This window comes from Boleophthalmus pectinirostris, unplaced genomic scaffold, assembly GCF_026225935.1.
Source record: "Boleophthalmus pectinirostris isolate CB_2022bp ecotype Guang Dong unplaced genomic scaffold, ASM2622593v1 HiC_scaffold_6, whole genome shotgun sequence".
Taxonomy (NCBI): domain Eukaryota; kingdom Metazoa; phylum Chordata; class Actinopteri; order Gobiiformes; family Gobiidae; genus Boleophthalmus; species Boleophthalmus pectinirostris.
This window is the reverse complement of record NW_026571447.1, coordinates 305,214-321,128: the sequence shown is the minus strand read 5'-3', so window position 1 is coordinate 321,128 and position 15,915 is coordinate 305,214. Positions and strand designations below refer to the sequence as shown.

At 44.8% G+C, this 15,915-nt stretch overlaps 1 protein-coding gene across 2 annotated transcripts; it reads right to left on the bottom strand.

Annotated features, from left to right (window-relative positions):
- Positions 1–2,848: 2,848 nt before the first annotated feature.
- LOC110169971 (gonadotropin-releasing hormone II receptor-like) lies at positions 2,849–9,073 on the bottom strand. Of its 2 annotated transcripts, XM_020935577.2 has the most exons (4): positions 8,552–9,073; positions 6,575–6,776; positions 5,247–5,252; positions 2,849–4,540 (listed from the first exon to the last, which is right to left on the bottom strand). In XM_020935577.2, exons 1-4 carry the CDS (start codon positions 9,071–9,073, stop codon positions 4,137–4,139), a joined length of 1,134 nt encoding a protein of 377 aa, XP_020791236.1. In that variant the 3' UTR covers positions 2,849–4,136. The 2 variants fall into 2 exon arrangements, with proteins under 2 accessions (XP_020791236.1, XP_055020122.1); XM_055164147.1 differs by lacking the exon at positions 5,247–5,252 and having other exon boundaries at positions 8,552–8,791.
- Between the last annotated feature and the right edge of the window lie 6,842 nt (positions 9,074–15,915).

Below are 15,915 nucleotides of genomic sequence, written 5' to 3'. Positions count from 1 at the left end.
GACCATGCATGGAGGGTTCCATCCCAAATCCAGCACCCTGAGACTGTACGCAGGCCGGAAGGAAGGGGGCCGAGGACTAGTGAGTGTGGGAACCACTGTCCAGGATGAAACATCCAAGCTCCTTGAGTACATCAAGGACAAGGCCCCAGCAGATGAGGTGCTCAGAGAATGTCTCAGACAGTGGGGTCCAGAGGAAGAGGTGCTGGAGGGACCATCATGGCAGGACAAACCCCTACATGGGGCGTACCACCGGAACATAACTGAAGTGGCTGATATCAAGAAATCCTACCAATGGCTTGAGAGGGCTGGTCTGAAGGACAGCACAGAGGCACTGATCCTGGCTGCTCAGGAGCAGGCCCTGGGCATTCGAGCAATAGAGGCCCAGATCTACCACACCAGACAAGACCCACGGTGTAGACTGTGCAAAGAGGCTCCTGAGACAGTCCAGCACATAACTGCGGGGTGTAAGATGCTGGCAGGGAAAGCATACATGGAGCGACATAACCAAGTGGCGGGCATAGTGTACAGAAACATCTGTGCAGAGTACGGGCTGGAGACCCCAGGATCAAGGTGGGAAACACCTCCAAAGGTTGTGGAGAATGACCGAGCCAAGATCCTGTGGGACTTCCAGATACAGACTGACAGAATGGTGATGGCGAACCAACCAGACATAGTGGTGGTGGATAAGAAACAGAGCAGAGCCGTGGTGGTTGACATCGCAATACCAAGCGATGGTAATATCAGGAAAAAGGAACACGAGAAGCTAGAGAAATACCAGGGGCTCAAGGAAGAGCTGGAGAGAGCCTGGAAAGTAAAGGCATCAGTGGTGCCTGTGGTGATCGGAGCACTCGGGGCTGTAACCCCCAAACTGGAAGAGTGGCTACAACAGATACCGGGAAAAACAACGGACATCTCAGTCCAGAAAAGTGCAGTACTGGGAACAGCAAAGATACTGCGCAGAACTCTCAAGCTCCCAGGCCTCTGGTAGAGGACCCGAGCTCAATGAGGGTGAGAGAGACCTACCACCGTGGAAGGTGAGAAACAAATTTTTATTTTTTTTATATATATATGTTATATATATATATGTGTATATATATATATATATATATATATATATATATATATATATATATTGTGCACTTAGGCTTGCTGTAGTTCTCAGAGTCAGTTAATAAATATGCCAAAAAGCAACTGATTAAATTTCATCTTTTGTCTGCACTTTTTCACCCGAATGCAACGGTGGCTGTAACTAAAGCACACCGTAACTCAACAGGTTATGGGCCCAGAAGTTGTTCGGAAGATAAGTTAGTTTGTTCCAAAACGTCTAGAAAGTCACAACGGACCACGTGCTAACGGGACTGCTAATGGAGAAAAAGAGCAAGCTAACATGGCGGAGCAACGAAAGACAAGCAGGTTGCCTCAATTGACATTCGACGAAGATGAGACCAAGTATGAACTTTGGGAGACTAAAATGTTGGGACATTTTCATTTATTAGGATTAAAGAAAACAGTACTAGAAGAACCAAGGACAGAAGACGAAAGAGCAGCAGATCCTGGGATCAATAGCATTCCCATCCCTGAGAAGTCTGGAGTAGGTTGTGTACTGGCTTTGTGAGGCTGACAAGACACGATCATTTTTCTTTTGAAGATACTGGTGTCTTGTACATAGTACCAAAATAGTAGACATATACAGCACACAAAACCAGGCAAAGGAAAGTTGTTCAGACGTCTTTGTGCGAGGGCGCACAGCACCTGCCACACCATGTGCACTCTCCGCAGCCATCTCCCAAGTGAAGGTCTGTGAATGTGTGTGAAAGTCAATTCAGCTTCCCTTAGGTAAATCAGGATAACTCTACAAAGTGTTACATGTTTACTCTCAAAACTTTAATATAACTCTTGATTTACGGGTTAAACAGGAACTTTGGTCCAGTGTTACTTAATTAACATTTCCAAAAATGTTTAATTAACTCTAGAACAGATTGGACTCATGTAAACCCTGAGAAAATTTGAAAACTGATTCTGTGAGAGTCAATTTTAACACTCCACTTTAGTAGTTCCCCGCACACACGCACCCACACACACACACACACGCACACACCCACACACACGTACACACACACCCACACACACCCGCACACACACCCACCCGCACACACGTACACACACACACACCCACCCACACACATGCACACACCCACACACACACACACACGCACACACCCACACACACGCACACACCCACACACATGTACACACACACCCACACACACACCCACCCACACACATGCACACGCACACACTTTACACTTAGTCTGCTGTGGTGTTGTATGCATTCTATTGTGTTGTACTGTGTTGCATTGCTGTATCTATATGCTTATTGTATGTTGCTAATAAAAAATAAAAAAATTTATAAAAAAAAAAAAATAAAAAATGTGTGATGCTGTACATTTCACAGTGGATTTATTCAGTTGGATCATTAAAACTGTGACAGCCACAGACTGTGCAGATGTGACCGTACATTTCTTTAGAGTGGACACAATCTGGAGATTATTGGAATTACAGAATACATTCATGTGCACATTATGCATAGCTTCAATGGGAACACAGTTAAGTCTCATGTCAATAATAATCTCATGCTCAGTGTACAATACCACATTGTACAAATACATTTAAGTATATTTCATATCGTTAAAGGGAGAGCATTCTAGACATCCACAGATTCCACAGTCAGAACAGGTTGGAAATCATATTAAAGGAGAATATATATATATATATATATATATATATATATATATATATAATATATATAATATATATATATATATATATATATTTTTTTTTTTTTTTTTTCACATGGTTTCCAAATAAAGTGTGATTGGTGATGCTGTATTAAAGCTGGGGAAACCAACTGCTTTGTTAGAACCAAAAGTACAAATGCATGTTTCCCTCATAGAATATGTTAAAAACAGCACTCTGTGACGACATAAGCGCAGTCTGCATCCAACACCAGTGAAGCATTTGAATGATCACAAACCCAGAGTCTGCAGGCTGCCCTAAAGTGGAACTAACTCTGAAGTCTGCCTATATCCATCTCTGGAGGACTAAAGGGGAGAGTAAGACTGGAGGAGGGGCAAAAGCTGGAGGACAAAAGAGAGTGAGGGGTGAAGAGAGGCAGGGTCTGGAGGATGGACAGGAGCTTGTTTAGGGCTTTCTTTTCAGCCACAGATGAGAGTGAATCATGCTCTGCACTCACTACAGATCAAGCCCTCCTCGCCAGCTTATTCTTGAGGCTTCTTGAGGCTTCCTCCCAAGCAGACCACAGCACTAAAAGGGACACTGGAGATGACTGCCCTGTAGAACATGAGCAGGAGCTTCTGGCAAATTGGAGCTATGTCACGTGTCAATCACAAGAGTCCTAGGCAGATTCAGCTACGTTTGGAGAATGACCATCCTAATCAGCAGCAGGAACAACAGAGACATCATGTGACCCTACCGCTGTTTCATAAAAAACAAAACAAAACAAAACAAAAAAACTTCAACATCCACAAAACAGACTACAATCAGTGCTCCTCATTCTCCTCCTCTGCTCTAGTTTTAATGGCATTTCAGCCTAACACTGTACATAAATGACACCAGTGTTTACATATGATGCTTCTGTTGAATAAGAAATGTCTGCAATAAACCCCACAAACTGATCTGTAAACATGAACCATCACCTGTAGCTTCCCATTACAAACTCTGCAGCAATTGGCCATATTTGGAAACCTTCAGAAAACATGAGCAGTGGATTGTGGGATGTCTCATAGCTACTTACAGCTGGTTGGAAGCTCCCAATGTTCCTTAAACTAAAGATGCTCTGACAGAAAGCATGCAGGCTCCTTTTCCAAACTCCTTCCTAACTCTGGACTATTCAGACAGTCAGTCAGACAGGGGCTATGTTCCAGACTCAGGGTTTGAAATCAAGTACAATACAGAGCTTTTAAAATCAAGTCGACTGAACACATGGCAATGCCAGTAAAACAACAAACTGCCATACTCAGGTACCCCAGCTTTAAGGCAAGATAAATTTGTGCTAGTCTGCTAGTGTTGAACTAGTACATCACAGCAGGTAGAAGAAAACTCCCTCATGTTGTCCTTCACTCCAAAGTCCCCTGCTCTGGGCTCATACTGTCCATCTCCTGCTCCTCCCTCTGGACCTCTTTGGTGTTCACTGGGCTCTGATTCAGGCTCCTGGGGCCGGCGGCACGGTGCCGGCCCCTGCAGCACTGCCTCAGTCCAGCCCTGAAGGACGGGGAGTAGAAACCGTAGATGAGCGGGTCCAGGCAGGAGTTGAGGTTCCCAAAGACAAAGAGGCTGTGGTGGACGTATTCCGGGGTGTAGTCCAGGACACCGGGCTGGAACCAGTACCACACGCCCAACAGGTAGTATGGGGTCCAGCAGAGGACAAAAGACAACACGATTACCACGCTCATCTTCACTGTCTTCATTCTCGCTTTAGGGATCATGTCTGTGCCTGAGCGACGCAAGCTCCACTCTCCAGCTGCAACAAAGAGGACAATGTGTGAACTGTGTCTGTCCCTCACACTCATGTGGCACTGGACTTTAATCATGTGATGTTTGTGAACACGTCCACTTTTTGAAAATATGTTGGGACAGGCTGTCATTTTTTAAAGGTCCTATTGTTGCACTCTCAAATAATCCACACAAACTGTTCAGCTTTGCAACATTTAATTTATCCACTGGTTCAATACATGTGAGGCATGCAGGGTTACAACACCTGAGCGCAGCCAGGCCACACTCACGACCATGGGTAGGCATGTCTGACTTACTTTTAATGCTGAACCCCCAAATATCAGCACCACCCATTTCCTGCCCACACATGATGATGCTACATCAGTGTCATATTTACTATACAAATTTAATGACTTATCAGTGTTTATACTTGATAAATACCATATCATTTAACAGCAACATTGTATCAAAATATATTATGTAGCTGGACTACACTATATTATCCAAAATGTACTACTGTGAGCTTTAAGTCATGTTACAGTGTTGTTGCCACATCAAAAACTGACCTGGATTTGTGTTTTGTTTCATTCACACGTTTGAGTAATCCTTTATTATTAGTCTGTCTACATCTCAGGCTCGGGCGAACCTAACAGACGGAAGAACAGACAAAGGACGGTTGGGATAAGTGGCATGTTGTGTGTCTGGCATCTCTTTCCGTGGAGGACATCGAAGACATTTACCTATTCTGTACTATGATTACAGGACTTCTGCTAAATGAATTAGGCATTGCCCTGATTTTTCGAAAAGTTCAGATTACCGAGGTGGATGTTCTACAGTCCACTTGGCTGCCCATACTGAAATTGGAGGTAAAGCTGTGAGCTCTCAAACTGTGACTATGAGCTTATTTATTACTAACTTATTAGTTACACCACATTTTGGAAAACATCACGGAAAGGTTTGGGGTCATTGACTGGAACTTGGATGGGACTGTGGCCTTGGCGTCCGGATGGCTGCTGCCATATAGATAACTCCACGCCCCTCTCCTCCCTGGTGTCAAGTTTAGATGTAATGTTTTTACTCTGAGTTGTTTTTTGTGCACTGGTCCCATATTATGCCCTGAAAGGAGCACAGTCTGGGGGCTATCATCTTGTTTTCCTCCTCCCCCTATCCTTAAGTTATGCTGCAGTGTTTCTTCCTCAGCTCCCTGTCTTCAGGTCTGGTCCATGTCTAGTCTTCCTATGTCATATTGTATTGTGTGTTTGTAATGTACGGATAGGGTGACAGGTCCCATTTTGATTCCTCTGTATCTACTACATCTGAAGATATTGACAATAAAGGCATTCATTCATTCATCTCCAAAGCTCAACACGCCCCTTTCCACCTTGTGATGTCATGTAGTGGTAGTTTTTAAATTAACAGCTTCTATTAACTTTAGTTCAGTAGAGATTGGCATTTCCAGGTCTGAAATTATCCAAATGATTTTAGTGAAGGTGTGTGGAGTTTAAACACACTGTGTTAATAAAACAAATCATAACTCCAGATCTGTTTGTGAACATGAGAACTACATGAGAACAAAGATCAGAAAATAGTGCATATAGGACCTGAATCTTTTTCTTTCTATTTTGTGTATTCTATTTTTGTAATTTTCTTTTTTATTATTACTTAAAGTGACCAAATGTGGACAAAATGACAAATATACAAATTGGATTTAGTATGAGCATTGTACTTGTCAACATAATTCTACCACATGTACATAAATATAATTTTCTTTCACCAAATATTTATTTACTTATAATTTCTTGGTCTTTTGATTCTTTTGATCATGCATCATTCTCAAGTCATGTTAATTTAGCACATTTGGTGCAGCAAGGCTGGAAGCGTTGAGCATGCAGCACACAGTGCCAGCACGTGCCATTGGTCTGAGTGCAAGCTACAGATCCTTGCATTTTACAGTGAAAAACTACTACAAAAAACATTGCGACTGTCGATTGCAGCCAAAACAACTAGCGCCTGAATAACAACTGAGCTGTTATTCAAATAAAAAAATTTAAATTTGCTGTACCTTTGTGGACTGTGGCCTGGCGCTGGATGTGCAGAAGGATGCAGCTGTAGCACCACACCATGACCACCAGGGGGCAGACGTAGAGCGTGCTGAAGTGGAACATGTTGTAGAGTGTCTCTTGCCAGCGGTGTGAAAAGCTGCCGTGAGTGGCACACTGCGTAAAGTCCACATCCACCGCTTTACTCAGCCTGAAGAGAAACAACTACAGGGGGACAGCGGAGGAGAGGGGAGTGGAGCGAAGAGGAGGAGGGGAGAACAGGAGATAACGGGAGGAAAGAGGAAAGAGGAGGAGGGTAGAGGAGAGAGGAGGACGGGGGGAGGAGAGGGGTGGAGAGGAAGAGAGAAGATGAGAGAGGAGGGGAGGAGAGGTGGAGATTAGAGCAGAAAACCCACGGTGCATCTTAAAATAGTTTTTCACACCAGCCTCTTTTTTGATGCAGTGTTTTTTTTGGTGAGTCCTGTCAGATTCCTGTCATGACCACCAGAGGGCGTTTGAAAGTCTCAGAGCTCCAAGAGGGTCTGTCCCAGTGCTGCAGGTGAGTGTTTAATCAGAGAGGAATGTCTGCCCGCTGTGCACTGCGCTAATGCTAATGCTAATGCTCCACGGGGCCCCAGGAGGAATGCGGCGAGGCTGGACCCAGGACCCGCTCCTGTCACTGGGGACTGCACCACATTTCCAGGGGCCATTAGAGGAAGCACTAACACGGTCTGGGTGATTCATACATGACGCAGTACCAAGTTGATGGGTTCACACGTCATAACATGCAAACCATCTTCAAATAGGTAGATGGCAGGTGAACAAAGCTCACTTATAAAGCAGTAGTTTCCTTTTACCTTTAGTTCAGTAAAGATTGGCAGTTCCAGGGCTGAAATCATCCAAATGATTCTAGTAAAGGTGTGTGGAGTTTAAAAACACAGTGGCGATGAGTGATGAATGTTTTGTGTTTGAGAGAAGAAACCAGCCTAAATCTTCAGGGTTTGTGTGTTAAACGTGTGAAAGAACCTAAAACAACTCCAGGCTTGTTTGTGATGAGGAAACTACATTGGAACCTACAGTAGATCAGAAAAATGGGTAAAATGACCTTTAACTGTCACAATGCAAATATTTGGTCCTTTGTGTTACTGTCTCTGTTACTACTTCTCAAAAATGTTCCACAGAGATTCTGAGTGGGCTCGCCTGTCGACAGACCTGACCTGTAACATAGTCTGATGGCATCATCTACTTGATGAGTTTAACATTATATTGTGGAACATTCCAGGCAATTGTGTACATCCTACATCTTTAACATGGTAAGTACTGATCTCATCAGCAGTGGATTTTCTGATTGGACTTTTCCCATAAAGGCACACAGAGCCCTGCCCTCCACCTGAGATCATAAAGTCATCTACAGTAACAGAGAAGCCCCTCCTCAGATCAAATACACCTAAAGACTGTGTGCTCTGGAGCTGTGTTGCTATGGAAACAAAGTGCTGGAGCTACACCTTTTCATGCGCTGTCCTCTCTGTGCTTTCTCTCCTGCGTCCTTCTGTGCCTCCTCCAGTCCTGCTCACATTCACATGTTTTATTCATCCTGATGCATATCTCATATGACAGTGACGTGTTCATGGCTTTTCACTGCGCCTCAAATCACAGTAACTGCAATCTGAAGGCATGTTCTGTCCAAAACAAACACAAGACCTCCTGTGGGGGGGGGGGGGGGGGGTCCTTAGGCAAGACACTTCACTTTCATCGTCTAGTCTGAAAGTGGTGTGTGTGTGTGTGTGTGTGTATGTGTGAGTGATGGTGGTGGTCAGATGGTGCAGTTTGGCAGCTGTGTTTCTGTCAGACTGCCCCAGGGCAGTTTTGACTATAGTAATAGTTTATCACCACTGAGAGAGGAGTGAATGAATAATGCTCTGTAAAGTGTCTATGAGTGTCCAGAAAACATATGCATTATTATTATTATTATTATTATTATTATTATTATTATTAGTTACCTGTGGTGTGGCTAGCAGCACACTGAGCACCCAGGCGGCAGCGAGCATGCGACGATTGCGTTGGTGTGCACTGAGCGCGTGCAGAGGGCGCAGAATAGCGTGCTGCCGGTCCAGGCTAATGACGATGACCACATGTGCAGACGCGTGCATGCACAGCAGCTTCAGAAAACACAGGAGTTTGCACAGAACAGCGCCCCCTCTCCACTGCACTGTGATGTTCCACGCCGCGTCCATGGGCATGACCAATAGCGCCCCCATTAGGTGAGCCCCGGCCAGGCTGAGCAGCAGGGGACGCAGGTGAGAGGCCAGACCACGCGTGCGCCACACGCTCACCAGCACACACGTGTTACTGAGGGCGGCAAACACACACAGCACCAGTGTGGCCACCACGCGACACTGCGCCGCCACTGTGAACTCAGGCACCGCCCACCCATGCTCAGGCACCGCCCCCACCGAGCTGTTCACAGGTGTTCTCCCAGTGGGTGTGGTCACCGGAGGAAGGACCAGGAGGTCACCTGACATCTGTAACAGACAGGTGCAGACACAGCGAGGACAGAGTTACAGTGAAGTTGACATTAGGAGCAAGGTCCCCTTCCCCCAGTACAGGTAGAGTCTCTACTCTTAGGCCCAACCAAAGTCCAGTCAGTCACTTGTTTCTGTGTCCTTCTTTTACCCTGTCATCTACTTCTCAAACTGTCCACTATATTTGCTGCTCTTCCCCTTATGCGGGTCTTGTCCCTGTCCACTTGTCTCCTGTCTCCCTGTCCTCTTGTCCACGTGTGTAGGTCCTCTTTTGTGGCCCTGACACTGAGATAAGGCGCTCACTGAAAACAACAGTGATGCTAAAAGTGTTTCCATGACGACAGGTCAATCCACAGACAGGAAGAGGCAAGGCATGACAGTCCTTGCACTATCTGTGTCCTCTGCCCTGACCTTCATCAGATAAGACCTATGGACTCTTCAGTCCTGTCTGTCCTGTCTTTCTGTCCAATTGTCCTCCAGCCCCTCTCCTCTTCATCACCCCGTCTACCCCCGTACAGCACAGTATAACAGTACTGTTACTTGAGTAAGTTATGGTTTTATGGTTTCTCTTCCCACTGTGAGTAAGTCTACAGGTAACAAAAACTTTATGTTCCAGAGAATAACAAAAATGACACAGATATCAGCAGAAAACCAGCGTGTGGGGCTCTTCTGCACAACAGATTTCTTCAGCCATGGCCAGTTCTATGTTGCTGCCAGCAGAGTTTTTAGATCAAATAAACTTTGAATTCTTGGGCTAGATGAAGAAACTAATAAAAATTATTCAATTTCTGAGTAATATAGTTTATAAAAGCAGCTTTTAAAGAAGTCACAATGTAAAACATACTCTCAATCTCTGACACACAGTACAAACCCCTCCACAATCTGACCCATTTTTATTTGTGCTCTTCTAATAAAATCCACAGCTTTATTTTATTAGTGTCCACCTGTCCCCCTGGCTCCCTGTCACCCTGTCCACTTGTCCATTTGTCCACTTGACTGTCTTCTTATAATCAAACAGAACATTGCAAACCAAAGCCTTCCTGACCTCTCATTGATAAATTACTTTGTTGCATACCAGTAATAGAGTGTACATCTCCTGTTGTCATGGCGACTAAGGACAGAGCATTAGCGGAGAGTTAGCATATTAGCAGCTCTGACTTCTCTGTGTGTGTTAATGATGAGAGCCAATAATGAGGAAGAGGAGGTGGATATGAATTGCTAACAGATGTAAGCTGCCTTACTTAAAATGATCATATAAAATCATCATTTATTTTTGAATGTTTGCATTATTTAAAGGTACATTTCATAACTTTTCTGGCCTGACACCATGGACATGTCATTGGTTTGCCTAGAATGCTCCACACCTGGCTGATTTTAATAATGAGATTGTGTTCAAAGTTCCCATTTTAAAAAGTTTTATTTTTTTTATTTTTTTTTTTTACTTCTGAGTGGTAAGACATTATACATTTTTATCTTCGTGTTGCCTTTTATTGTTTTGAAAATGTTATATTCACTTAAAACCACATATGTTTTAAAAGCAGCACTTTTATTTTGACCTGATAAGGCTGTTAAAAGTCATATATTAATCCATACTAAATAGATACTCAATACTAAAAAAGTATTTTCCTGAAAGTCTTTAGAATGATGTAGAGCTGTATCAGAACAAGTAGAAGAGCATGTAGACTAGTATACACACATGGACCAACATGTTTGGTCTACTGGACCACTGAGGATTACACACATAAAAGGACACATGGGAATAGAAAAGAAAGTTCTGTGGTTTAATGTTGAAAATCACATTTAATTGGCTAAATAAAAAGTGTTTTTTAAATTATCATCGTGGTAATGGAATTGAGTATCGCGTCTGTTCCAAGTTTGAAATTTTAATATTGTGACATTACCAAGACTACCTGATACTAATTGTACTTGTTAGGATCATACTTTTACTTTAGTACTGTAGTTTTAATTGTACTCTAGTGTTGTGGCTGCAGCCCTGTGCGTCAGAGGAGCACATCTATTCTTTTATCACAAACGACACACGGCTGTGCTCCGGCTAAAAATAGCCCCCGAGCTGCAACCTGAGAATAGCCCCTCCCCTTACACTTCAACACAAATCTGATCTTTACACAATATTACAGTAACATTTATGTCATTCACCCACAAACTCTAGAACCCATTTTATACCTAATTAGACACACTTATTACTTATTTTCATATGAAACAATGACAACAATTGACATTTATTTGCTATTTAATGTCAAAGGGCCCACATTACACTGTTTTCTGATCTATATTATAATCATTGAAGACATGTTCAGCACACAAACCGGGCACATTTACCTTAGCTCTTCTCTCAAACAGAAAACACACTGTTCCTCCATGTGATGGCAATGCAGGAAATGCTCCACTGTGTTTTTGAACTCCATATACCCACACTAGAATAATTTCAGTCATTTCAGTCTTGGAATTGCCAATCTCTACTGAGCTACATTTAAAAGGAGCTGCAAACTTGAAAACTACACCTTTATGACATCACAATGTGGAACACAGACTAATAATAAAGAATTACAAGAGTCAATTTTGTATAATGTAGAGCCTTGTACCTCAAAAATGCTTACAGTGCCCACAGACTGACAAAGAAAAAGTCCCCCCCAACCCCCTGCACCCCTGCACATGCTGCCTGTGCTACTTCAATGTCACTTTTACCACAGAGCCTCTACAAATAGAACAGCATCTGCAAACATCTATTATTTGGTATAAACCTAGCTGAGTGCTGGTTTAGTCCTGGTTTATTCCTGGTTTAGTTCTGGTTTAGTTCTGGTTTAGTCTTGGTTTAGTCCTGGTTTAGTCTTGGTTTAGTCCAGGTTTAGTCTTGTTTAGTCCCGGTTTAGTCCCGGTTTAGTCCCAGTTTAGTCTTGGTTTAGTCTTGGTTTAGTTCTGGTTCAGTCCTGGTTTAGTCCTGCTTTAGTCCTGCTTTAGTTCTGGTTTAGTCCTGGTTTAGTCTTGGTTTAGTCCTGGTTGGTTTAGTCCAGGTTTAGTCTTGTTTAGTCCCAGTTTAGTCCCGGTTTAGTCTTGGTTTAGTCTTGGTTTAGTCTTGGTTTAGTTCTGGTTCAGTCCTGGTTTAGTCCTGCTTTAGTCCTGCTTTAGTTCTGGTTTAGTCCTGGTTTAGTCCTGGTTTAGTCTTGGTTTAGTCCTGGTTGCTTTAGTCCAGGTTTAGTCTTGTTTAGTCCCGGTTTAGTCCCGGTTTAGTCTTGGTTTAGTCCTGGTTTAGTTCTGGTTCAGTCCTGGTTTAGTCCTGCTTTAGTTCTGGTTTAGTCCTGGTTTAGTCCTGGTTTAGTCTTGGTTTAGTCCTGGTTGGTTTGGTCCTGGTTTAGTTCTGATTTATGGCTTTACCTGATCAGCGACTCAGCTCAGAAGTGCTGTTCATGTCTCAGTCTAAATGTGCAGGCTCTAGGGCTTCAGAACATCAGGAGAGGAGATGGTCTGGACTCAGTGGAAATGGTCTGGACTCAGTGTAGAAGATCTCGAAAGCAGAGAGAGTGAAGCTGAAATGGAAATGCACCTGCTTCTGCAGTGAGCCAGAGGGAAGGATGGGTGGGGCTTAGTGCCAGAGCGAAGGAATAGAGCAGGAGAGAAGGATAGGAGGAGGTGAGGAAAAGGGAGAGGAAAAGAGAGTGAGATGAGAGAGAGGGTGACGAGGAGAGAGTGAGGACAGAAAAGGAGAGGAGCGGTGGAGACAGGGAGGGGAAAAGGAGGAGACAGGGAGAGGAAAGGGATTGATAGGAGAGGAGAGAGAGGAAGAGGATGAGAGCAGGAGAGCGGGATGAGGGTTCAGTCTCACTCTGCAGGACAGTTTACAACAGAGTGAGATGTGCTGATGAAGCTGCACAGCACACGCCTGCATTTCCTCTGGAAACTCAGAGAAGTAAACCAGAACTAAAGCAGAACTAAACCAGGACTAAACCAGGACTAAGCCAGGACTAAACTTAACCAGGTCTTAAACAGGACTTACTAAATAATGAATCTGTATGAACCCAGAGCAGACAGTGTTAGTCTGCTGAGAGTGGAACATGAGGGCAGCGCCCTCTGCTGCGCACTGCGTCCAATTACAGCAACAAGCTGGAGCTGGAGCCGAGCATACCCGTGATGGAGCTTTGTTCTCTCTCTCTCTCTCTGTCTCTCTGTCTCTCTGTCTCTCTGTCTCTCTCTCTCTCTCTCTCTCTCTCTCTCTCTCTCTCTCTCTCTCTGTCTCTCTGTCTCTCTCTCTCTCTCTCTCTCTCTCTCTCTCTCTCTCTCTCTCTGTCTCTCTGTCTCTCTCTCTCTCTCTCTCTCTGTCTCTCTCTGTCTCTCTCTCTCTCTCTCTCTCTCTCTGTCTCTCTGTCTCTCTCTCTCTCTCTCTGTCTCTCTGTCTCTCTCTCTCTCTCTCTCTCTCTCTCTCTCTCTCTCTCTCTGTCTCTCTCTCTCTCTCTCTCTGTCTCTCTCTCGTCTCTCTCTCTCTCTCTCTCTCTCTCTCTCTCTGTCTCTCTCTCTCTCTCTGTCTCTCTGTCTCTCTCTCTCTCTCTCTCTCTCTCTCTCTCTCTCTCTCTCTCTCTCTCTCTCTGCTCTCTCTCTCTCTCTCTCTCTGTCTCTCTCTCTCTCTCTCTCTCTCTGTCTCTCTCTCTCTCTCTCTCTCTCTCTCTCTCTCTCTGTCTCTCTCTGTCTCTCTCTCTGTCTCTCTCTCTCTCTCTCTGTCTCTCTCTCTCTCTGTCTCTCTCTCTCTGTCTCTGTCTCTCTCTCTCTCTCTCTCTCTCTCTGTCTCTCTCTCTCTCTCTCTCTCTGTCTCTCTCTCTCTCTCTCTGTCTCCTCTCTCTCTCTCTCTCTCTCTCTCTCTCTCTCTCTCTCTGTCTCTCTCTCTCTCTCTCTCTCTCTCTCTCTGTCTCTCTCTCTGTCTCTCTCTCTCTCTCTGTCTCTCTCTCTCTCTCTAACTTTTTCCCTCTTTAAGTTTATGGAATCGTGTAGGTTTGTGGCCATACCGGCTTGTCAAAGCCTGATCCGTCAGATCTCAGAAGCTCAGCCGGGCTGAGCCTGGTTAATACTTGAATGGGAGACCACTGAAAAAATCAAGAGCCACAGGGGGGCCCCGTTTGTAAAAACTGTCACTGTGTCCTTGGGCAAGACACTACACCCACATTGCCTAGTATGAAAGCAATGAGTGCATGAGTGTTGGTGGTGGTGGTCGGATCTGATGGCACAGATTGACAGTCTCGCTTCTGTCAATCTGCCCCAGGGCAGATGTGGCTACAATAGTAGCTTACCTTCATCAGATATGGAGTGAATGAATAATGATCTGTAAAGCGTCTTTGAGTGTCCAAAAAAGCATAAAATTAACTGATGCATTATTATTATTATTATTAGCAAAGAAAAAGTTAAAAGTGTTAAAAAAACTCAACTAAATATTCTGAATATTTTATACTCAAATCCTCCCAGTATCTTTGCTTTGTGGACAGTGCTGCAAACCTAAACCATGAAGTCTCCTGAAATGTTTTTTCATTTCACAGCTGTGCCATGTCAAGGTGAAGAAATACCCAAACTGCAAAGCAGGGTTCTCATATTGAGTTTATCTTTTTGTTTGTTACATTCCATTTGTGTCAATTCTTGAGAGTGAAAATGTCATTTTCTGTTTTGTCCTGCCCTCAAAATTACAGAGATCTTTCTCAGTTGCTTTGGTTCTTTTGCATTCACTTAGTGCTTTTGTCAGAATAACCTGGATGGTTCAGCACAACACCATGGATCACCTGCAAAAGCTCAGATCTGTCCCAAAACACTTTACCCATGTGTCAAAACTAAATTCCTTTGTCATAGAAATAGTCCCTCCATCCATCCATTTTCTTCCACCTTCTTTCTTCTTCCCCGAGTCGTTCCCAGGCCAGCCGAGAGACATAGTCCCTCCAGCGTGTCCTGGGTCTTCCCCGAGGCCTCCTCCTGGTGGGACATGCACGAAAACCTCCCGAGGGAGACGCCCAGGAGGCATCCGGAACAGATGCCCGAGCCACCTCAACTGGCTCCTCTCGATGTGGAGGAGCAGCGGCTCTACTCCGAGCGCCTCCCATGTGACTGAGCTCCTCACCCTATCTCTAAGGGAGCGCCCAGCCACCCTGCGAAAAAAACTCATTTGTGCCGCTTGTATCCGTGATCTCGTCCTTTCGGTCACTACCCAGAGCTCATAACCATAGGTGAGAGTAGGAATGAAGACTAAATTGAGAGCTTAGTCTTTCGACTCAGATCCCTCTTCACCACAACGGTCCGATACAGCGACTGCATCACTGCAGATGCTGCACCGATCTGCCTGTCAATCTCACGCTCCATCCTCCCCTCACTCGTGAACAAGACCCCAAGATACATGAACACCTGCACTTGAGGTAAGGACTCTCCACCCATCTGGAGAGGACAAGACACCTTTTTCTGGTCGCGAACCATGGAGGTGATCTTCATCCCAGCTGCTTCCAGTGCACATTGCAGGTCCTGGCCTGATGAAGCCAACAGGACAACCCTGACTGCGCCTAGAAATTCTGTCCATAAATACAATGAACAGAACCGGTGACAAAGGGCAGCCCTGGTGGAGTCCAACATGCACCGGAAACAGGTCTGACTTACTGTCGGCAATGAACACAGCTCCTGCTCCGGTCACACAGGGACCGGACAGCCCTTAGCAAAGGACCCCGGACCCCAGACTCCCAGAGCACCCCCCACAGGACACCACGAGGAACACGGTCACACAGAGCAGCCCCACCAGGACACCACGAGGTGAGGCCAACTATATCTAGTCGGTAGCGCTCAACCCCCCGCACAAGCTCAGGGTCCTT

Coding starts and splice junctions, on each gene's coding strand:
- LOC110169971 (XM_020935577.2), bottom strand. CDS start 9,073: ATGTCAGGTGACCTCCTGGTCCTTCCTCCGGTGACCACACCCACTGGG. Junction 6,777..8,551: donor TGCTGCTAGCCACACCACAG/GTAACTAATAAT, acceptor GTCCCCCTGTAG/TTGTTTCTCTTCAGGCTGAG.